Genomic DNA, 25,512 nt, shown 5'->3' on the forward strand with positions numbered 1-25,512 from the left:
AATTTAGATTTTCTTGGCAAAGTTGGTTGACTTTGGTCTAACACCCTTTGGCACTCTGGCTATGACTAGGTCACAATTAACAACCCCTTAACGTTGCCTCTGGCCGAGAGTGATGAGAGCAGTAATACAACAAAACCTGAAGTGCCTTTGTAAAGTAAAGAGTCGTTTTATCAGCCCTCAGTTTCCACTGCCGGGCTTAACAAATAAATACATAAAACGGCTGACTTGTATAAAAAGAGACAGAAAAAAATTGGGGGATGTAGAAATAAGATTCTTGATTTATTTGGTTTCCTGGGGGGCGGGGGAGCTTGCATGACAGAAACATTTAGGTCAGTCTGTGGGTGCATTTCTATAGCACGCAGATGTTTTCCATACATTTCTACAGATCAGGAGACAAGCCCTAAAAATGGAAACTGTGTCCTAATTTCACCTTCCCTCCTGCAACAAAGGCAAATTATTCCATATCGCTCTGTTAGTTTGGTTAACACCCTTGTTTAAAAGAAAATTTGGAATAGATATGTTTTCTGGGAAAGGCAAAAAGATGATGTCATCAAATAATGGATTATTGTATCAGTATATTGTTCATATGGAAGGATCGTACGTCTTTTGGTTATAACCCTATATTTTTCAACTTTATGCAGACCGCAGCCAAATGGTGGCAGGGGATATAACTTTAGCAGATCGACCTTTTAAAACCCTTCTGTCAACAGATGCCACATTTGCCTACATAAAGTCATTCAGAGACACTGTCAGAGATTGAGACTAGACCCATAGATAGAAGTCTGATAATTACATAATGCCTGAAATGCTTCACTCCTTTGTTACTTGCGGAGCTGGGAACTTACTAGGTTTCATCTTAAGGCTATAGATAAGATGCTGCTTCACCAGGGCCTTGAGTTGGCATCTTCAGTCTTAGGACAGGGGAACAAAAGTTGGTCAAACCCACTCCCACTAATGTTCTGCCCACTCCCCACCCAAATCCCAGACCTTTACGTTCCATTTGGGGCTATCTATGCTCTATACATGGTTATCCCTGCTCATTTCCCACGGCTGCACCCCTTTCTGACTCCTGTAAGGAGCTGGAGAGGGGGAACTCGGAGTGGCCAACCACGGGACATCCCCAGATACGATTATATTTGTAATATATACAGGGAACTTCCAGCAATGTTAGGCTCATCCGTGTGACATGGGGTTATGCAGCATTGAGCATGTCCGTAAGGGTAATCAGGTTTTAATTTAAGAAACAGGTTTAGCAAGGCTTTCATTCCCTTTGTAGAGCTCAACGAGCAGACTTGCCAAGTCCTGTCGGCTTCAACTGAACCGCGAGCCTGCAAATAGCAACAGCGCTCTCAAGTACGTTAAGTAAATAAACATTTTATTCTTTCCTCTAAGGGCTTAATCACATAAACCAACAACTTTTAAGAAGTTTTTGTGCCTGTTTTGGGTCTCATGACAAAACTTCTTTAAAAAGTTATAAATAAAACAAAATAAAAACATGATTAAATAATTATTTAAGACGCCTCGCAGAAAGAGTTATAATTATTTAATTATTTCTAATTCTACATTTATTTCCAAAAGTGTTACATTTAGCAGAGTGGGTGGAACAGCACTTTTAAAAGTCACTGCAAACTGTTATAATTGCTTGCAAAGGTAACAAAATAAAGGTCTCAATGTTTTGGGGGGGTTTTATTACATTTTTAATTTAATTTTACTGTTGTTCCAATTTACCTATTTAAATGCCAAGAGCGATTAATGTGTTGTTTAAATACTAGAGGGTTATGGAGTCGCACACAGCCCCAGCTTTCCCAGCAGACCAAAAGCTCGTCTTTTTTTGCTTTTGCCTGTCAAATCTATATGGTGTGTGCACAATCCTATTACGCAGAGCACAGATTTGAGATAAACCAGCGTTTGTGTGTCTGTACAAAAGGCTGTGTGTTCCAGACCATTCAACTTCCTTGGCAACAGATATGCATTGCTGTTCTCGTCAGTGTCCTCTGCCCCAAAGCTGCGTGCAAGACTTTCCTTCTGAATGCCAGGCTTTCTTAACAATAATACAGAAACTTTCTCGGACAAAAAAAGAAAGGTCAAACAGAGATATACGGCAAATCATTTCTACAGAACATGGAAATTTGTAGTCATAATCTCTGCTAATCATAGAACTCTAGTAAGGTTTCCTTTAGTTTAGCCCCTGATCTCAAAGGTGCTCTAAGGACGTGGGAATGAGAAATAAGAGGAAGGCCATACCAGTCATCTTTTAAACCCAACGCCTCCCAACTTGGCAGAGTGGTAGTGCCAGTGAAGGGCAATGAAATGATTTCTCATACTGCTAGTAACAAAATGTGACAAGTGCTTTGGATGTCTAAAAAATGTAATAAACCAAGAGTTTCTGCAGGGTTACTGGTAATGGAGAACAATTTAAAGCAATAGTAAATCAGTCTATTGCTTTTAGATATGGAAACAGACCTTTCAGGACCTCACAGCACACACCATCTCACGAATATCCATGCCTTGGTTGGATGACTGGTCTTAGAAGTTCAACAAACATTTGACAGCTTTGTGTAGAAGGCAAGCTAAAAAATGACCTCACGTGCACACTGTCAAACCTTCATCATGTCAGATTTGGTTAGCTACACCTGTCACTTCATAGAAAAGGTCTTCAGGGGCACAAAAAGAGCATTGACTTGCATGTAAATAGTCTCCAGACAGCCTCCCCAAAATACACAAATGTTGGTCTTACTTTTTACTTCTTTTTAAACTGCTGGGTTAAAAATGTTTTCTACCAAAAAGGCACCACATAACTGGTTGGTACTGATGGGGTTAAGACCATCTAAATCTCTTTCTAGGCACCATGTAACAAGGGATAATCTATATTCTAACTATTGATTTTTTTCTCTCACAAAGATAAAGGACACAAGGCTGATGTGATTGGTCAAAAAACAGTCCAAAATGTCTTAGTTGCTCCATTCTGTTTTTGAACAAAAAGGAATTTTTGTTCTAGTATCTCTCTTATCTCAACATTCATTCTGTGCATAACACTGGCAGGACTGAGCAACCAAAAAGCCCAACGTAGCCTGTCATTTCTATTACTTGAAAAAAATTATTACACAGTTATTTTAAATTTGGCTCACTTCACCAACACTCTACATTTCACCCAATAAATAAGATGGACGGGACCATCCACAAACTGAACTGTCTACTACTAGTATACTACTATAGCATACTGAAGTCATTACCTACACACAGCATCAAAAATAAACAAATATTCCTTTGAAAAGGTAGTATAGTTGGAAAAGCAAGTTTAACAGAGGCTTTGGAATAGCTGAAAAGCGGGTTTCTGCAATGGATGTTATGTTTATGTGCAAAAGGGCTTAGCTCACAGAAAAAAGAACAGAACAAACCCAGATGCATTAGTGCAGAGACTAATGTTTTGGCTGTAAAGTCTGAGCGCTGCGGACTGCTGATTCATATTGTACAGAACTCAAAGTTGCTGACATAGACCCACAGCCCTTAATGACTTCCAGAACTAGCATGCAGTTAGACAAATACTGGAAGGAATACTTTCAGGGAGTGTAAGCAAATTAAATTCATACCAGTTACCCATCACATATACAGTAGAAAAAAAACCAGAACATAATTTAACAACATCACAGGTAAAAGCAGTATGATGAATATCTTGGAATAGGACACTGTTGAGTTGAATGTCAACAATAGTTGGGCATTATGATCGTTGTCACAGCTGCAGTTGTTGAAGACTATGAGCTCCAATCTGCAGCAGGCATATTTCAAATCCCAAACCATGGTAAATGTTAACAAAAATAATAGTAATATAAAAAAATGTGATATATACATATAAGAATTTGCCCAGGCTCCAATAGTAACTGGACCAACACTGAAGCAGTGTTACAATGCGACTAAACATATCATCATTAAAAAATAAAATATTGATTGGTGCATACTTAATATACTTGTGACTGCAAAGAATCTGGCGGGAGGTATGATCCCTCACCAATCCCGATAATCAGGCTAACACTCCCTTTCAATAATGTCTCCTCCAAATCACTTCGTGTACTAGGGCAAAAACAGCAGTGGAATATGATGCTACACCGTGAGGGAGGACCTGAATGAGATGTGTGCAGGGTCAAGCAGAGATCTCCATTCTTTCACCCTCACCATGAGAATGGTACATGAGAAGGGGCACCATTCATAGCAGAATGGCTGTGGAGCACAGGTCCCCCCAAAGTTTACAACAAAGGAGCAGTATTCTGCCATGGGTCTCTATGCTATACATACCTGGTAAGAAAGGGATAATTCTTTGTTTTGGGTCCTTCTGACCACCTTCCACTGGAAATGTGTCCAACAGTTGCATCTGTAAAACACATTACATGGAATATAAATGCCCAGGCAAATAGAAGTAGGGTGCACACTGATCAGTATTCATTATTGGCAATCCATCTGTACAAAACACAATTTTGTTACACCATTAAATCTACCATTTGTTCATGGATCCGTTACCATTGTTCTAGTCATTCGACACACAAAAAGGAGATTTTTATTCTATTAGAAACTTTATGGGAAATTAATATTTCTGGCCAAGGTTCCCCATAAAAAAAACAGGCACTTAATTTGCTAGTAATTCTACCCAACTTTGTCCATATACCATCTGTGATATGCTAAATTCTCCTTTTTTAGAGGCCGAGTGTGACAGATTAGTATAAAACTATACAGTAATAAAAGAAAGCATGCTGGTTATTGTTCCACGGCGCAAACTTTTTTCTCACATCAAAGAACAGTTCCCGCATAATAAGCAGATCTACACTCAATTTCTTACAATAAAGAATACAAAATGGCTATAAATTAAGTGGGAAGTGTGAACAATTAGGGATTTAAAGCATGCAAATTAAAATATTTTGTTTCGTAAGTGAAATATCTTGGGGGTTTATTACGGTAATTAAAGGGAAAATTGATAGGAAAGATTGCAAGAGAGTTGTGTTTCAGTTCCTTGACTTTACTATACATTATGAATTCCAGTGTGCTTGAAGAGTTGGGCTGGCCCCTGTGCCGCTCTTAGTACCAGGTAGCCAAGGCAGCTGTCTGTGGAGCCTTGATCAGGGAGTGCCCAAAGGTTGTTTATACAGACCTCGGCTTCAATGCTTCCTCGATTGATGCAGAGCACCGAGATATGATGTAATATCCCGGTACCCAGCACTGAAGCCACAAGCACAGCGAACATACCTCAAGCTCCTACCATGGAACCACCATGTTAAGAAAAGAAAATATGGAGAGAAAGAGGAGGAAAGATAAGGAGAAAGAAGCAGAAAAGGTGGTGAATTCTCTATGGATACCAGACTGGATAACTGGAGATATCTGTTGCAGACACTTAATATTTGTTCCTCCATATTACATAAATCATTCAAGGCTTGAAGGCCATTGGGGTTTTTCCACTAAACGGAGAGATAAGGATAAAGAAGCAGAAAAGGTGGTGAATTCTCTATGGATACCAGACTGGATAACTGGAGATATCTGTTGCAGACACTTAATATTTGTTCCTCCATATTACATAAATCATTCAAGGCTTGAAGGCCATTGGGGTTTTTCCACTAAACGGAGAGTGGACAAAGTTTGCAGTAGAGTTGCAGACTCAACTAGCTCGGTTCACTATTTATTGTGAAGGGCCATCCGTTACAAAAGTTTCAAGCAAGAAGGGCTGATCTGCCTCTGTATAATGCATAATCCATTGGGCAAGTAGGCTTTGAAGAACTCTCACATATTTAACTATACATTATAAGTTTTCAGTCAAGCTCTTCCTGCAGCAGAAGCGCAATAGGATTGACTCTTCATAATGTAGATTATAGTCAATGAGTTGAAACACAACTCTTCGGGAAGCTCTCATTGTCAACTCTCTCTTTATTGAACAGACTTTCTTATGTTTGTACCACTGATCGACATGTTGAAGCTTTGTCAACTACTCGTTAATATGAGATAAAAATGTCTTGTGTTATTTATGTTTCACATTTTATTTTTGTTTTAAGGAGCTCTGATATACAATGTTATAAGAGCAGAATCAGGCATGACAATGTCAGGGGCCAAAGGGGACCAAGGGTGAGAACTGAGATGATGTGCTTCCTTTTGCTATTTTAGTATGATGCTCTTACTTATGATATCATGGAAACTGGTTAAACACCTTTGATGTTGTTGCTATAAACCATGGAAATAACAGAACGTTTTAAGGAACCAAATATTCATCAGGCTTCACACCTCTAAAACACAGCAAGAGGTAGAACGCATAAAGAAATGATTCCCCCAAACTGCATGGGAAAATGCAAAACACACTTAGCTAAATCCAGGAGTAGAAAGGTACATGTAAAATATTGGTAATTTTATTAAATTTTATTTTATGTACTTCCCAATATTTCAAATGATTTTAAGGAGTGGTCAGTCATTGAAAAGAAAAAAAAGTAATTTGTGTAATATATTAAACACTTAAAAAACCAATGGGTGTGGGGGGGTACTAGCTAAAAGATAGTTTCTCGCATTTGCCTAGTAACAAGACATAAAAAAAATGCTGGCCTCAGTTTTTCCATACATGAACAACTGAAAGCCCTGGATTTAGCCACGTCAATTGGTTTATACAAGAATAAGGCCAACCACATTTTGGAAGATGCAAAAACAAATCCTTTCTTTGAGAGGATAACAGCTGTTGTGCTGATGGCGGTCCAAATGGATAACCACTGTGAATTAAGCCAAGAGGCATAAAGGCAAGAAAAGTTGATGACAAAAGTTCAATGTCAGCTTACAATTATTTACAGTACTCCGGAGGGAAGAGAAACTGACCTGTCAAGAGAATTCTCAATTCACCTATCCTAGAAATCATGTATAATTTAAATGGCTTTAAAAAAATGCACAGTCAGCAGCCTCTGGCTTCCCGAAAATATTTAGATTTTCAGTCTGCTGAGTTTTCCTGTACTAATACATCCCAACATATTTCATCCTCCTTAGTGGTGCAAAGGAGCCAGACTTAGCAACCGCAGAGAGGGTCTTGAACTCTCAAATTATAAGACTGTTGTGACATCTGGTGTAAAGATGGATGTTCTTTCAAGTTTTTTTAAGACATAAAATAGTCTAGCTATGCAAAGTAAAAAATGAAATACCTTCTGTGGAACAAAGAACTGAAAAAACATAACTTAAGGATCTATTAAATTTAGTACCCAAATTAAAAATTCCCCAGTGTATTCTACAACTGTAGGCAGTCGCATCAAATAACTTTTCTTCCTTTGATCACAGTTATTCTAAATAGAAATGTGTTAGTGATAATAAGGTTTAGATCATAATAAATTATTTTTTCCCCCATAACTATTCAGGGACCAAAATAATCAACACTCATGTAAAAGTAAAAAAACAAACAAAAAAAAAGTATTTATTTAAAATATAGCCAATAAATGCATCCATTCATAAAATTGTACATAAGACATGACAAATAAAATTGTTAATAAGTATTTCAATTTGTTCAAGAGAGATGGTTTACAGAAGAAGACTTAATGGGGATCCTGGAAAAGAAAGCATAAAAAATAAGCTATAACTATAAACAGCAAGAACCAGGATTTCAAAAGAAATATCACAAAACACATGGTTCATGATCGAGCTATTTAAGTTATAAAAAATCTAATAAAATGCACTGCACTGAAATATTCGGAGGTGAGGTCCCACAAAGCATTATTTAACATGTGGGGTTTAAAATGATTTTTAAATGAAGAAAAAAAATTATAAAATGATTTATAATGGTCCATTCAAAGCTAATAATTGACGCGCACCTCTTCTCTGACCCCCCCAAAAATCACCCAATTTTTCATACTCACTTAATTCCTTCTGCAGTAAATAGATATTTTTGTGGCATTAGTGACCAGACATCAGAAATCGTGGAAGACTGATTTCCTGACTAATCTTATTACACCACTGTCCAGCCCCCAGTTTCATCTGTTGGGATGACCAAGATGCTAGTTGGCTATAAAAGAACCAACACTTGGAATGTTCTGGCAAAGTACATACAGATAATTGCGGGTTTGATGTTCTATCTTTTCTCAGAGGAATTCAAATTATAATATTTTTACAATAACCAACAAGACAAATTTATAGGTTTTTAGAGTTCCTTATAAAGGCTGTACATAATGCTTTCAAGTTGCCGTAATATACAGTCTAAAACGCAAAATAATTGTACATCAATAATAAATGAGGTGCAGGCAGATGAGGTTTGGCCTGTAAAACCACATTTTGGTAATAAAAATGGAATCACTCTTAAAAAATATATAATGATAATGAATTTTAATTTATTTCTAAAGAGTTTGACAGCTGAGTGGTTCTTATCTACCGTCAATTTCGATGTTTCATAAAAAGTTTAAAATAGAAAGCGCAACAGAAAAATATGTAGTGGCAAGTATTTCTTAAAATAGAAATGGTCTTTTACACTTTAAAAAAAAAAAAAAACAGTTTCCATGACCATTGTAGCATTAGGCTGCCTGCTCTATGCACCAATATCTGTCACATGGATCTAATTGATTATTTTTCTCCTGCATTTAGAAAGTATGGTGACCACATCAGCCATATTCTCCAGGACACATATTTTTTACATATTGCTGACCAGCCCAGATAAAATACTGTCCTGCTGGGGATGTATATTTGACTAATTGGTTCCCTTCCATGAGTCCCATATACCGCAGGGCAGCACCTTATATGAGCACATCAGCAATATGTAAAAGTTATAGGTGTCCTGGAAAACACGGCCGGTGTGGTCACCCTATTTAGAAGCTGCCATACAGTCACTGATCAATCGGCAGCCTTCTCCCTTTCCAGGTCATTGCCTCCACTTTAAAGTGTAAATGAGAGTCTTTTGTCTATAATGTGATATTTGGTCTGATTCCATGTGTTCCATGTGTAGCTTGAAACCCAACGGTTAAGAACTGCAAACTGTGAACATAACCTGTAGCATACAATCCAAGTAACATCATGAACAGATTCAAACCTATTTCTCCATTTGCTAGCATGTAAGAACAAGTTGGTAAGGTAAGACAAATTGCCCAAAGCAACAGAAGTTGTGTAAGAACCTACTCGAAATACAACCCAATATCTGAAAAGGCGAAAAAAAAATTACACTTTTTAGCGTGTTTGGGGAAAAACAAAATATTTTTTAAGCATATTTAGGACCATGTTATGAAGTACTGTTCTACATTTATTTAAACCCAGATTTCTGAACACCTCGAAACAACATGTCAGAGTAAAAAAGAACAGAGGGGTTTGGGTCTCAGAAAGGGATACTTTGGAACTTTGTCTTTCATAAACCAATGTCTAATATCTTATTACAGTAACACTTTAATCAATTTCAGAAAGCATGCGACAAAAACAAAAATGTATAATTTACAAAAGTACAAAATACTGGATGGTAGCCAGATCTTAACATCTGGTTATGACCTGAAAATACAATAATTCAAGAAAAAAGAACACAAGTTTCTCTCTACCAAGTCAGCAGAGGTCTGTTTAATTTTTGTCATTTTAAAGACCCTGTCAAGCCACACTCAACAAGCTTTCTACAGCAAAACATCCAGGGACAGACAAGACACGGATTTGTTAGAAGAAAGACCATCATGTCACAACATACCTGCCAATATAATTAAGGGACTACAGACTTTTTCAATGATAAACCTTTTTTATAATTAAAATGTATACAATACACAGGAAATAGTTTTGTTGTCATGTAAAACTCATGTATGAGCAATGATCCAAAGCTAGCAGTCATCTGCGAAGAGAAGTATAAGCTGAAGCTCAGCATAAATAGAGGAAATTAGGTTCTGGACCTACTGACCTGTAACAAAGCCAACCATTGCCTTTGATCAGTCAGTGGAGAATCTTCTGTAATTAATAAGCAATTACTGTAGGTCTCCCTTTCGTTTGGTAACAAAAGACTGGTTTTGCTATCAGTGCAAATAGGCAGCTGGAAAATCTAGACTGATGTATAGCGGAGACGGGGAAAAATAAGGCAGACCTCATGTAACTGGATGACAGACTCACTGTATTATTATTATTATGACTCATTGTTCTATATATCACCATTATATTCAGCAGCGCAGTACAGTGGGATTTATAAACATTTCAGACTAACTGCCCCACCACAAATATTCCACAATTAACCGCAATTTTGGACAACGAATGTAAGCAAGGTCACAAAGGCTACTGTACATTGTTACAGAAACGTTAATTTGTGTGCTTTTATTTTCCTTTGACGTTCCAGATATGATCAAGAGGAGCAGAATAAGAAAAAGCCAGCCTTTAAGCAGTGCTTCATCTCTCGCTAGATCTGTGTAGCCAACATCATTTCACAAATGCTGATATTTTCACAGAACAAACAGCCTGAACTGACCATCTAATAGCGCAGCATACTTTCTGTACCCTAACTGCCGACGCAGGAACAAATTCGGCCCTGCATTGAGTCACTGTTTGCTGAATACAAAAAGTCGCACACTGGTGCGGGGATATCCAGCAGCAATGTGTATGTACATTAGTGGGCACTGCCCTAAAGATTGCAGGGCTGCATTTCATCGCCAGTCTGGACCTGCTGCTTGTGTCCAAGGAACATCAATGCATTTTGTCAACTTAAGGTAAAACATATAGCACAGCAGCAAGTGGATCCAAGCATTCATAGCACTGTGCTCCCATAAAAATTGCAGTAATGGATGTGGCCACCTGTCAGAATGAGAGGCAAAAGTTGGGCACATTTCTACTGCATAATGGAACCAACAACCCCAGATGTGCAACCCAGTCATCAAGGGCCTTATTTTAAGCTGCATTTATTACCCTTCTAGGCACAAATAAGCAAGGAAGGCCACATCTGGACTCACATTTACCCTTGAGGTTGGTACCCTGGGTGTACTAAGTTGAGTTGTTCAAATTCAAAACTCTTTATATTCACCCTTTAAGGATTTCTTGGGATCCACCCCAAGTGTAAAGGTCATTCCCGACATGGACTTTTGCTCTTTTTTGTCTAGAGGCATACCAACTGCATCCTAGTGATAAGGCCCATGATGGTTGAGATGTATGTCTGAGGTTCTTGGTTACCTTACGCAGAAGCAGTTTGCTTTGTATTTTGGTTCTGGACTGCCCTTATTGGCAAGCTCAGAATAAGATGCATCCTTTAGCAATGTGGTGGAGGCTACTAAGCAGCTGTCTTGGTTGATGTGAGAGATGAAGTATATGTTCAATTTTAAAAAGTATATAACGGCTTAATAGTAATATGTAGCGAAACTGCTTTAGCAATTAGAAGTGCAAGAGGTATTGGTTGCTTCAGGCAGATAACAGCATATTTTAAGATAACGACATATTCTTGTGGTTCAGTATTAAGCACATTAGTAGTTTTCATAAACACAGTAGATTTTAGCGATTTTTTTTGGTTAATAAGACTATATATGGGTATTTACACAGATAAGAAGAGACTTGGCACCTTAGTAGTAATCAGGGGTGGGTAAAATTATATTCTAATGTATTCTGTTTAGGCGGTCGGGATAGGCTGTAAACTCTGGTGACTCTATTCATAGGAGGTCTCAGAGGAGAGACGTTGCGATCAGGAGTAGGGTAATAAAAACCAGGTGCACCCTGACAAGTGTGTGCCTACTTTTTTTTTGGGTACGGTCACCCTTTCTTATAGTAATAAAAAATGTGCGGTACAAGAGAAGCTGCTCGCGAGCAACTCAGAGGGAAGCAGCAGCCCCTGCGCAAGTCTGCGAATGAGATCTGCAGTGCAGGTAAGGGGGCGGGGGTGGGGTAGTGTGTATAACTGAGGGAATTAATCTGTGAATGAATGAGTATATGAATGAGTGTACGTGTGACAGCACGGATGTGTAAGTAGGGGGGGCACAGGGAGGCTGTAAGTGACCCCATACTGCTGGCAGCATCAGTACACAAGGGGGCAGCTAATCAGGTTTCAGGATATCACAGTCCTATCATGCCCAGGTTCCTGCATTTACTGGTTGCCTGGGCATGATAGGAGTGTGATTGCTAACAGCAATCACACTCCTATTATGCCCAGGTTCCTGCAGGTTGCCTGGGCATGAAAAATGAGTGCAGCCCCTGAGCATATGCATTTCTGATGAAGTGGCCCGCTGCAGAAAAAACGTGGACACCCCTGTCCAAGGGGGTAAACCTTGCACTTACATTTTATATTTCTCAAAAATTGACTGCCGGCATTAAAAGTGAACTACTTGCATTAGGGGGAATGAAAATCACATCAAAAAACACCTGAAGACACACACCTGCCCATATAATATAGTATAGAATCTTATGTGATGGGATTGGGAGTACATCAGTACGCTTAAAAAAGTCATCATACACGGGATGCCTGTAGCCACAAATTAGCGCCACTAATCCTTTTCAATAAAATATGCAGATTGTAAATAGAGTAAATAACACAAAACCTTTACTTTTCCTCTCACCGATACTGCAGGGCATTTTATCTGGGCTAGTCAGCAATATGTAAAAATGATGTGTCCTGGAAGACATGGCTGATGTAGTCACCATAATGCCCACACCCTTGTGTATTGCCCCCAGCCAACCCCACATTGTATATTTCTCCCCCCACCCAGCCCCCCTTTAGTATTGATGTGATGCCCCCAGCAAGCACCCCTGTTGTGAATTAATGCCCCCACACTCTTGCATATTGCCCCTCCTTTAGTATCATGTCAGCCCAGGCAACCCAGATTGCATCCACAGGACCTGCCCAACACCCAGATTGGAAGCACAGGACTTTCCAACTTTGCCCAAAAAAAGCCTGCTTTTGGCATCCTAGCCTCAGACAGTCTCCATATGGCATCCTAGCCTTAAACAGTCTCCCTGTGCCATGCTTGCACCCCCCCCCCCCACACTTACACATCCATGCTCACACACACATCCGGCCCTGGTAGTACTCATATTTAGATTGAATAAATAAGTGTTAAAGATATCCTATTACCTAAACAGGTTAATAGCAAAGAAGTCAATTTCCTCCCTCGGACAAAGATTGGACTTCCTCCAGCACACAGTCATTGACAGAATTTTATTTTTTATGGTTACTGACTTCCTATGTTCATGCTGTAGGAAATATACATCCGTACTCATTAATATTTCATATAATCATGGGAAAAGAATCATTATAAAGTTAAAAAAACATGCATCTCCACAGATGTTCTATACCAAATTTTTTCTTCATATGCACTTTCTACACCATGGGTGTTACGCCGGATCAGGCACCACAGGTGATGGACCCACGATGCAGAGATGGCGAGAATATCCGATAGACAAGCCGGGATCGAGACAGGCAGCACAGGAGCGTGGTCAATGCAATAGCCGGGGTCGGGGCAGGCAGCACAGGATCAAGGTCAAATAACAAAGCCGAGGTCGGGACGGGCAGCGCAGGATCAAGGTCAAATAACAAAGCCGAGGTCTGGTACACGTGGAGATCAATCAATTCGCAAGAGCACCCAGAGAACATTAACATGGACTCGTTGAACGGGCAATGAAACAAGGAACAGGAAGGTTTAAATAGAGCCAATGGCGGGAGAGCAGGTAAGATGACGTCATCGCGACCGGCGCAATAGCGTCGTCGCGATGGCAACAACAAAACAAAACTTCCTGCCTGTGTTACCTCCGTGAAAGACGTGGAGGGGCCACACAGGCAGGGGAGGTAAAACAACCTCCGTGGACATGCAGCGGCGATCAACCTCTTGATCGCCGCCGGCATGCCCGCGGCGGTTAACTACGAGGTCCTCTCTGCCTGTGTTGCCGCCGCGAGCGACGCGGCAGTGCCACACAGGCAGAAGAGGTACTGGTCGGGTGCCGCGAGCATGTAGCGGCGGATCGTTTCTCCGATCGCTGCTGATATGCTGCGGCAGCCCGAACAGAACCGTCATTGACCGGGAGGCGTGCCTGCTCTATACGCACGCCCCCTCGTGCGCGAGGAACGCCGTGGGACCCCGGCCGGACAGGTAGGTGTAACACAACCCCCCTCCCAGGAGCGCGCTCCGGGCGCGAAGGACCAGGACGGTGAGGGAATCGGGCATGGAACCGGGAAACACAGAGAGGCGCGTGCACAGCGCGGGCCGGAACCCAGGACCGTTCCTCAGGACCGTACCCACGCCAGTCGAGCAGATATTGGAGGGATCCGCGGTGCCAACGGGAGTCGAGCACGCGGCGGACGACGTGTTCCTCGTGACCGCGGACAAGGACAGGGGCAGGAGGACGAAGGGACACAGAATAGCGATTAACCACGCAGGGCTTAAGGAGAGATACGTGGAACGTGTTGGGGATACGCATAGACGGAGGAAGAGCAAGGGACACGGCAACCTCGTTGATGCGACGGATGATGCGGAAGGGACCGAGAAATCGGGGACCTAGTGTCCTACTGGGCTGACGTAGTGCGATGTTCCGTGCGGACAGCCAGACATAGTCGCCGACCTCGTAGCGAGGAGGCGTAGCACGATGCTTGTCAGCAGCAGCCTTGCTGCGGGTCTGGGCCTTGACCAGCTGGTCGCTGAGGGTTTCCCAATGGGCACGCATATTGGCAACCCGCTCCTCGACGGCAGGAATGCAAGCACCGCGAGCGGCAGATGGCGGTGGTAGAACTATTGGGTGGTATCCCAAAGCGGCATAAAACGGCGAACAACGTAATGATTCGTGGACAGCGTTGTTGTAGGACAACTCGGCCAAGGGTAACAAGGACGACCAGTTGTCTTGGCGTTCATTGACGTATAAGCGCAGGTATTGTTTTAAGGTCTGATTGGTGCGCTCCGTCTGGCCGTTCGATTGCGGGTGATAAGCTGAGGACAGATGTGTCCGGATGCCTAGCTTGCAGCAAAGGGTCCTCCAGTATCTGGATACAAACTGGGGGCCCCTATCCAACACTACGTGGAGCGGCAGGCCATGTAACCGCACCACGTCTCTGATGAACACGTCTGCCAATTGGGATGCCGTGGGTAGCTTGTGTAGGGCAATAAAGTGGGCCTGTTTGGTGAACCTGTCAACCACAACGAGGATAGTAGTGAACCCTTTAGAGACAGGAAGGTCGACAATGAAGTCCATAGCTATATGAGTCCATGGGGTTTCTGGCACGGGAAGAGGTAATAAGAGACCAGAAGGCCGGGTGTGCACGGACTTGTGACGAGCACATTGGGGACAGGTGGCAATGAAGGCGTTGACGTCACGTGTTAAGGACGGCCACCAAAAGGTTTTCCGGATGTGGTACTCCGTTTTGCGGGCTCCGGGATGGCCGGCCAGAGGTGGGTTATGACCCCAGTGGAGAACATCACCACGAAACCGCTGGGGAACGTAGAGGCGACCTGATGGAGGACGTTGGGAAGCGGTGATGTGCGCCTGTTGCATACGGATCCGATGCATCATGGAAGATGATAAGGCCGAGATGACGCATGCTTGTGGAATGATGGGTTCCTCTTGGGTGAAGTCACGATGGCTATCGAATTGACGGGAGAGAGCGTCTGCTTTGACGTTTTTACTGCCGGGCTGATATGTCATGACATAATTAAAACGGGTAAAGAACAAGGCCCATCTGGCTTGTCGAGGATTCAGGCGTCGAGCGGATTCTATATATTGTAGGTTCTTGTGGTCTGTCATGACCACAACAGGCAGTTTGGTACCTTCGAGTAGGTGACGCCATTCCTCAAAGGCCATTTTAACCGCAAGTAGTTCTCTGTTTCCCACATCATAGTTGCGTTCGGCGGATGAGAAGCCCTTTGAGAAGAACGCACAGGGGAGGTATTTGGACGTTGTCGGGTTTCGTTGAGATAGAACAGCCCCAGCACCGTTCTCTGAAGCGTCCACTTCTAAGAGGTACTGTAAGGCAGGATCTGGTCGTTGCAGAACGGGTGCTGAACAGAAGGCTTGTTTCAGTCGCTCGAAGGCTTTCACGGCTTTCACGGCTTCCACGGACCAGTACTTGGGATTAGCCCCTTTTTTAGTAAAGGCGATAATGGGCGCTGCGATGGAGGCATAATTGCGTATGAAGCGCCGATAATAATTGGCGAATCCCAGGAAGCGTTGAACAGCTTTTACGGTATGGGGAATAGGCCAATCGAGGATAGCCTTCAACTTGCTGGGGTCCATTTCGAGGCCATTAGCGGAGATGATGTACCCGAGAAATGGAAGGCTGTTCTTTTCGAAGTCGCATTTCTCGGCTTTGGCATAGAGACTGTTCTCACGTAATCTTTGCAGGACAGAACGTAGATGTATACGATGAGTTTTGACGTCAGGTGAGTATACAAGGATATCATCGAGATAGACGACTACGTGGGAGAGCAACATGTCTCGGAACACGTCATTAACGAAGGCTTGAAACACGGCAGGAGCGTTACATAGGCCGAAGGGCATGACCCTGTACTCATAGTGACCATATCTTGTATTAAAGGCGGTCTTCCATTCGTCGTTTTCTTTTACGCGTACTAGGTTGTATGCCCCTCTTAGGTCGAGTTTGGTGAAAATCGTAGCCCCCTTCAATCTGTCATAGATCTCCGTGATTAACGGAAGAGGATACCGGTTTTTTACGGTTATGCGATTTAGTCCCCTGTAGTCTATGCATGGTCGAAGGGAGCCCTCCTTCTTGGAAACAAAAAAGAATCCGGCCCCTGCTGGTGAGGAAGAGGGTCGGATGAAGCCCTTCTCCAGGCTCTCTTTGATGTACAATTCAAGGGCCTCGTTTTCGGGCTCCGACAGGGGATATGTGCGTCCTCGTGGTGGCATGGTACCCGGCAACAAATCTATGGCACAGTCGTAAGGTCTGTGAGGGGGTAGGCGTTCTGCCTGTCTTTTGGAAAAAACGTCCAGAAAGTCCCAATAATGCTTCGGCACTAGAAGCTTGGGGTCTGTAGGCTTGATTTCCAGAACGAGGTTCACCCGTGTGCAAGGTAGAGAACAAAGGCGGTGACAGGAAGGACTCCATGCAAGTATCTCGCCTGTGTCCCAGTCAATGCGAGGGTTGTGCAGCCGTAGCCAGGTGAACCCCAGTATCAAGGGGGCATGAGGTGACTGTATGAGTTCAAACGTGATGGTTTCTCTGTGGGTTGCTCCAATGTACATAGTAAGCGGACTGGTCTCTTGGGTGACCACTCCCCGACCTAGGAGACTACCGTCCACAGCAGTCACCACAGAAGGAGTCTTCTTGGGTCGTATTGGTAGCCCGTGTCGTACTGCCCATTGTTCGTCCAGAAACACACCAGCCGCCCCGGAGTCTATGAAAGCGTGGGTGACCACGGAGTGGTCTAGCCACCTAAGCGAGACTGGTATTAACATGCGTTGAGGAGGAGAAATGTTCTTAATGCTTAGGGGTTCTCCTCCTTTGGCCCCTAAGCTCTTTCGTTTCCCGGACGTTGCGGGCATGTACGTAGGAGGTGATCCGCTTGCCCGCAGTAGAAACAGAGTCCTTGATTCCTCCTTCGTGTTTTTTCCGCTTCGGTGAGATGACGTATAGTGCCGATCTCCATGGGTTCCTCGGAGGGATGGCTAGGTGTGGTAGATGGAGAATGAGGACTGCTGTGGGAGGTAAACGGCCGATATCGCCTGCCTTTATCTTTTTCCGAGTGTCTTTCCTGAATGCGTTTGTCCACACGCAAACAGAGGGTGATAAAGTCCTCCAGGTCAGATGGGGGTTCATGGAACAACAGCACATCCTTGATCTTGTCATTGAGACCTTTCCGATAAGCGGCTCGGAGGGCGCCTTGATCCCACTGGAGTTCACAGGCCAGGGTACGGAATTCCACTGTATACTGGGCTAGAGTCTTATGTCCCTGTTGTAGCTCCAACAGGGAGGTCTCCGCTGTTTCTTTGCGACCTGGCATATCGAAGACTGAACGCAAGGCTGCCATGAAAGCTGGGCAGTCATCCATCAGGTCAGAGTCCTGTTCAATAAGGGGAGAGGCCCACAGCAGTGCCTCACCCTTCAACAGTGAGATAATGAAGGACACCCGTTTGGAGGATGTACAAAACGCCCGTGGATGGTTACGGAAATGCAGCAAACATTGGTTCAGGAACCCCCTGCATTCCTTAGGATCCCCAGCATACTTGTCCGGAAGAGGCAAGCGAGCGGTAGCACCTCCTTCCTCTGGGCTGGGATCCCTTGGTAAGAAAGACGGTCTGGCCGAGGGAGCGACAGCCAGAGACCGTAACAGTTCAGTCATGGTGTCCAGTTTGCTGGATAAGGTCTGTAATTGCGAGGAATGGGACGTAAGAAGCTGGTCCTGCAGGTCCTGGCGGGAGAGGACGTTAGCCATTTCCGCGGGGTCCATGGTATGGCCCGTTCAATGTGTTACGCCGGATCAGGCACCACAGGTGATGGACCCACGATGCAGAGATGGCGAGAATATCCGATAGACAAGCCGGGATCGAGACAGGCAGCACAGGAGCGTGGTCAATGCAATAGCCGGGGTCGGGGCAGGCAGCACAGGATCAAGGTCAAATAACAAAGCCGAGGTCGGGACGGGCAGCGCAGGATCAAGGTCAAATAACAAAGCCGAGGTCTGGTACACGTGGAGATCAATCAATTCGCAAGAGCACCCAGAGAACATTAACATGGACTCGTTGAACGGGCAATGAAACAAGGAACAGGAAGGTTTAAATAGAGCCAATGGCGGGAGAGCAGGTAAGATGACGTCATCGCGACCGGCGCAATAGCGTCGTCGCGATGGCAACAACAAAACAAAACTTCCTGCCTGTGTTACCTCCGTGAAAGACGTGGAGGGGCCACACAGGCAGGGGAGGTAAAACAACCTCCGTGGACATGCAGCGGCGATCAACCTCTTGAGGTCCTCTCTGCCTGTGTTGCCGCCGCGAGCGACGCGGCAGTGCCACACAGGCAGAAGAGGTACTGGTCGGGTGCCGCGAGCATGTAGCGGCGGATCGTTTCTCCGATCGCTGCTGATATGCTGCGGCAGCCCGAACAGAACCGTCATTGACCGGGAGGCGTGCCTGCTCTATACGCACGCCCCCTCGTGTGCGTGTAGAGCGCACGTCAGTACACGAGGGGGACGTGCGCGAGGAACGCCGTGGGACCCCGGCCGGACAGGTAGGTGTTACAATGGGTGTCCAAGTTTTTTCTGCAGTGGGCCACTTCATCAGAATTGTATACGTGCGAGGGCCGCACTCATTTTTCACTGTGAGAAAATAGGGCCTTTAATAAAATATGCAGATTAAAATAAAGTAAATGACACAAAACCTTTACTTTTCCTCTCACTGATTTCTGGGCCTAGAAAGTGTTGTGACTACAAATTCAGGATAATTAAAAATGAAATAGTTCTATTTATTCTAGGGATGCACCAAAATGAAACTTCTGGACCAAAACATTCACTTAGCCAAAACCGAAAATGACCCCCCACCTTTAAAAATAATACTAAAAACTCACATGTTTAATAAAAGTAGGTAACACACCACAATTGGACAAAAAAAATTAGCAATATGACTTGGCATGATAGGAGTGTGATTGCTAACAGCAATCACACTCCTATCATACCCAGGCAGGCAACCAGTAAATGCTGGTACCTAGGCATGATGGGACTGTACTTGGTGTGATTGCTGTTAGCAATCATACTCCTATCATGCCAAGTCAGCCATCATGCCTAGGTTCCAGCACTTACACATCCATCCAGTAAATGCTGGAACCAAGGCATGATGGGACTGTGATTGCTGTTAGCAATCACACTCCTATCATGCCAAGTCAGCCAGTACATGCTGGAACAGGGTGGCTGTAAGAGATGTGCAGACCCCATACCGCTGGCAGCATCAATACACAAGGGGGGCAGCATGTACTGGCTGACTTGGCATGATAGTGTTCCAGCACTTACACATCCATGATATCACACACACACTCATTCATTCCTAAACTCATTCATTCACAGATTCATTCCCTCAATCACGCATACTCATTCAAACACCCTCCCCACCCCCTTACCTGCACTGCAGCTCCTCGATGCCGCTCACAGACTTCAGCAGAGGGTGCGGCCTCCCTCTGCGTTCTCTGGTACTGCACAGAGGAAGCAGGACTGGAGCAGAGTCATGTGATGTCACGTGAACTCTGCTGGGTTCCGCTTCCTCTTTGCAGTACAAAAGACCCTCCCACTGGTAAGTAGCAGGGCGCTTGTTGTAGCAGGGCTTGACATTGCAGCCAGGGCAACCGATCTTACGCGGGCCGCACCTCGAGGTCTCGCGGGCCGCATGTTGGACGCCCCTGTTCTACACCATTATACCATGTCTGTTTTTTGATAATGCCAGTGTGGGTTTGGTAGTTCCTGTTTGTTTCATCATGCCAATGGTCATCCCATTAACGTATGCAACAGAGCAGCCATATGAACCATTTAAAATTCACACATGCCTAAAATATATATAATGGATCTTTAAGTGGAATGAGAAAGGGTTATATAGATAGTCATAATGTATTTACCTGCATTACTGAATACACAATAGATTTTTAGGAACAAAACCATTTTCTGAAACTGCCCTTGGAGTAGAAAGGCAAAAAAGGAAAACAACAGCCAGGTCACTTCACATAAAAAAAACGTTTAATTGTAGAGAACAGAACAGTATCATCAACCTCCACAGCCCACATGAGATCTTGTACCTATGCAACGGATGTGGTGGTTGCATGATGAGAGAGAAAGAAAGCCCATTATAGCAGGAAGCCTGGAATTATTTCTCCAAAAGACTCAATTGATGTAGGCATTTTGTGTCACAGTCTGGAAAGTCTATGGGTGGGGGAAACATATCATAGAAATGTGCTTTAGCAAAGGGTGTTTTAGTCCCTAACAGACAGATAATATGTGCAACACTCCAAATGGTTTTGCAATCATGTTTAGAACGATGGTCACACGGAAAGGATTCACAATTGCAGTGCAATGTTTAGATTACTGCATTAAGTGAACATTTACTACAATGATTTCACACACTTAAAGAGATACTCCAACCGCATATTGATTTGTCCCTTTCCACATGCCAGCTAAATACTATTATAGATGTGTTTGGTTGAACACATCTCCTGCACATGATCTACTCACCTCCTGTCAGCTCCGGTTCAGGGAAAGCTGGGGACAGGGGTCTCTACTGCCCCATGAACATGTGTGAACAGACGCTTTCTCGTCACTGATTGACTGATTCAAGCTGCCAATCAGTGGTGAGAAATGTCAGACCATGGAGGAGGAGGACAGCTGCTGCAGCAGGACTGCAAATTCTAGGACGGGTAACTGTTTTGTTTTGGAAGAATGCATAATAAAGCACTTACAGGAAATTTAATATACACATACCTAGGAACTATCCCCGTTTGACACGGAGAACTCCGGGTGAAGCGCCACTTCTCTGTTTCTCCGGGTCAACGCCTGAATCGTCAGTTTTAAGACCCCGCTCCCCACCCATTTCAACTTTAAATGGGGGGGTTTCCCGCAATGTCAGCAGGAACGCCCACTGACTTCAGTAGGAACGCCTCTGACATCAAGGTGACCACCCACCAACATCAGCGGGACCGCCCACTGATGTCAGCGGGCAGTCCTGGGCACGTCCCGCAAAGGGAACCCTCCGGGTAGCCGGAGCGCAAAAGTTCTCAGGTATGAATATAGATTCTTCTAAAGTGAGGTGTCAGGGACACTAGGTTGTCCTTTTAAAGTGGAACCCCTGACATTTTCTTTTACCACTATCATAACAGGAGGAATTCATTAGCATGATCAGAAATAAAATCATCTCAAGATGGCGTTTGAGGAAAGGAAAGTCATCAAAAATATCACATGACTAACAAAAATGAAAATCCAAAAATGCATCATGTTATGCATCACTGTATTTTATACATTCTTTAAGACATAATCTCAATCAAGTTTTACATATCAGGGCATAGACATACCAGGGCATTGACATAACAGGAAGCAAAAGATTTTATTTTTTCTATAGCTTAAATTTTAATTCCAGACCTTTCACGTCAATAATTTAACTTTCCACTTGTCTTCTTACCTGCAGGTCAAAGAATTTGCTATATCTTCGGTAGATGACCTCTGTGGTTCCATTCGACCATGTGACCTTAATAATGTACACCTGTGTGGATAGAAAACAAAGGATAAAGATTAACTTCTAGTTCCCAATAAATAAAATTTTACCGATTGCCCAATTGGAAGATTTGCAGAGATGCTCGTAGCAGAAAAGGAGAAATAAGAGCTTTGTTAAAAAATTTAGATTATGTTCTTCATCGTGAAACCACTGGAAGGTATCTCTTACCTCAAGTCATAGAATTATACAAAATATTAATGTACTCCCTGGAAATAGTATTAGGGAAGCTCAACTATAGCATACAGGCCACGTGAGGACATACTGTATGCCAACTTCTAGGACATTACGTCATTAGGGAAGGCCCATCATACAGGATCTGAATTTACAATATCAGTCAAAGCCTTGGCACAGGGAGAAATAAAATGTCCTGCTACTGACTGGCCCACAACAATGTTCAGACCCTCCATATATTTGAATACAATCTGGAAGTCCTTTCTCTGTTGCCAGATGACATCACGCAATTAAGCAGTTAAGCCCCAAAGTATTTTGCACCATTACATCATTACTGGCCATCACCCTAAAGAAATCGAGCTCAAGCACTCATTTGATTGATAGCGGATACCGTTTTGTTTAAATTTCCAAAGCATTACGTCATATTTCAGGGTGATATTTAAGCCTTAGTATAGCTCTAGTCATATAAGGTTTTCCCCGAAAAAAAAAGCCTTGAAGTGATTTCTTAAATTAGAATGCTGTCACCCGCTTCAGCAACTAGAATTCCAACCCATAGCAGCTACTTCACAACGTAGGGTCTGTGAACGGATTAATCATATAACTTTAAATAAACACTAGAACTTTATCGACAACTGGGAAGGGTTTGGGGGATGTACCTAAAATGTCACATTGCTGTGGGTTATTACAATTTTTTTTGTTGTCAATTTTATCAGAAATATCATTATATGATATAGCCAGAGAATGTAAGTGCATATAAAGTGAAAAGGGCCATTTCATATGGAGAAAAAATATTTATTCCCTCTGTTGAAGATAAAAATGCTCAGTACATTTTCTTTGAAAGGAACCTAATATATAACAAATGTGATATTAATTTATTTATTTATTTTAAAAAAGCTTAATTCAAACTCATCTGCTGTAAGACTCCTTTGTATTATATATGATCATTTTTCAATACAGACCATAATCAGTTTTAAATAAATATAAAAATATTTGATTATAGGGACTCAAAAGTATTTATTAATACAGAATTCAATGACATTCTGTTCTATTTTCAACAGAGTACAAGCAAGCGAAAATAAGCACAAGGGACAGAGGTCAAAGAACGATGTGGGGGATGTGTCACTTCTACTGGTTGGCGCCAGCATTGGGAGTAGGTATAGCCAGAGGCACAGCCACTCGCCCAACTTACCTGAGGAACCTCCTTGGAGCCCTCAGCTATAGAGCATTCTGAGGAGGCCTCATTGGAGCTACAGTGGAGGTCTGTGCAGCAACAAAATGCAGTGGGGGAGCTACCTGAGGCAGTGGCAAGAGGTATGCAACTCTTCTCCATCCGGAAACAAACTATTACCTCTTAAGGTCCCAAAATGTTATATGACTATCTTTTTCTGTGTTGGCACAATGAAGGATATTCACCAATCTTATTTTTTCCTTTATAGGGATACGTGAAGCAAGCATTGTTTGGCACATTGGGGCCCCACCTTCATGTAAAAGAGCCTAGAGGCAGGTTCCAGCAGAACTCTGCTGGCTCCCATACATACCAACGGCACTCTAGTCTGCTTAATAGGTTGAAGTATTAGCAAACTGGAATGATCGGAGCCAAGTAGCTCTGCACAATAAAGGGTGTTAGATTAAATACAAATGAACATAAATAACTGCATGATTGTCAAGCCATGTCATGAGCCTTGTTCCAAGTAGATAACTTTATCCACCTTTTCCATTAATAAATTCTGTTGAAGAGTTTTACAGTTTTATCACATTGTCTTCTACCATCTCTAATACCATGAGATTTCTGAGGGAAAAACAAGCCTTCTGGCTTGTCTGGTGTCTGTAGATGAGTGTTTAATAATACTTCTACTACCTCTTAAAATTTAAGTGGAAGGGTTTCCATCACCTTTTACCCACCATAACTTATGTAATGATACCATCTCTAATACAAACACGAACAGCTGTTAACAGGCTGGGATCGTTTTAAGGTCCGTTTAAAGGAACGTGTGTGGGCGGACGCCTTTATGCTGTACCCAAGTTTCACAAATTCAGTTACAGCACCGACAAAGACATACTGTTTTTAGATTATCAGTCCCATGATCCTTTGCCAGTAACGAACTGAGGATCATGGGAATTGTAACCCAAAACAGCTGGAAGGTCTGAGCAGTCCAACTTTACACATACCATTAGGTTCCCCCCCCTAGCACCAGATTAATCCTTTTCATGGAGAGTGTTGAGAGAGGTTGCAGGAAGCAGCCCATCAAGCAAAGAAAATCATGTCCCCAGAAGGCTCGGAGAGTATTATACAGAGCGAGGGAGGAAATCGCCACAAAAAATGTTACAAATTAAGCAACATGATTAAAATATTTACACAAATGATTATATGTGTAATTTATTGACCTGTACTGCACTAAATGCTTATATGCACCAACCATTCTGAGCTAGGACAATCTGTTAGGAAAGAGGAGCAGTAGGATGCATATGTCAAGTATGGGGCTTACACTACTTAAGCAACATAACTAAAATTAGCTTTTCATTTGTTTTCTTAATGTTTGCTTACCTCTGTCTAACCGCCTTCCCCTTCTCATGCGTCATATGTATTCCATGAAAAGTAAGATGGGTGGCCTCTAGTAGCTCCACACATCCATGCAGCTTGAGCAACATGAAGATGTGTTTTTTTTATATTTATAAAGTAACACTTTGGCTTAATTTCCCTTTTCTACAGCATTAGTTTAAGGATTCTTCAAAGAAAGCTTAGAACCTTTCAAAAAGAAGTAATAGGTACAATTATAAAATGAAAACCTAAGTAAACATTAACTAATTAGTAGACTTTAAGAACGACTTTATTGGTCGCCGGCAGGAGCCTCCTCTAGCATGAACCAATTAGTTGATGCCAGAGAAGGTCCCCGCAGGTGACCAATAGACGCTCGCACGGCCCTTTAACTCCCGACGGCAAACCTACGGATTTTCGCTCCCGTTAACTCCTCCGATGCTGCGCAGATAAGGTAGGTGTTACCTCCTCCGTTGTCCCGCGGGTAGGGGAGCTGAGACGCAGCCCGCGCGTCCAGCCCCCTGCTCGTTCCGTTGGCGGGAGCCGCCGCCAGGTCCGTTCGGCGGATAGACGCGCGTCCCCGCAGAGATGACTGGATCCTGACGGGGCGCGTGCGCGAACGGCTAACTCATAAATATTCATGACGCTTCTTAAAGCGACATTTATCTTTTTTCCTCCTCCCCCTAATTAGGTGGGTAGGAGGATCCTGAGAT

The 25,512-nt window shown here is 43.2% G+C and overlaps 1 protein-coding gene across 2 annotated transcripts in view; it reads right to left on the reverse strand.

Annotated features, from left to right (window-relative positions):
- LOC149297927 (SH3 and PX domain-containing protein 2B-like) overlaps nt 1-25,512 on the reverse strand; it is a 69,098-nt gene that overhangs the window by 27,940 nt on the left and 15,646 nt on the right. For both annotated transcript variants that reach the window (XM_089488095.1, XM_089488094.1), the window contains exons 2-3: nt 22,000-22,080; nt 4,291-4,366 (exon numbers count right to left, since the gene is read on the reverse strand). In XM_089488095.1, the coding sequence (XP_089344221.1) occupies nt 4,291-4,366; nt 22,000-22,080 (157 nt within the window). The remainder of the gene's footprint in view (nt 1-4,290; nt 4,367-21,999; nt 22,081-25,512) is intronic.

Source organism: Sceloporus occidentalis, unplaced genomic scaffold, assembly GCF_023333645.1.
Source record: "Sceloporus occidentalis isolate IW3139 unplaced genomic scaffold, rSceOcc1.0.p SCAF_36, whole genome shotgun sequence".
NCBI classification, from domain to species: domain Eukaryota; kingdom Metazoa; phylum Chordata; class Lepidosauria; order Squamata; family Phrynosomatidae; genus Sceloporus; species Sceloporus occidentalis.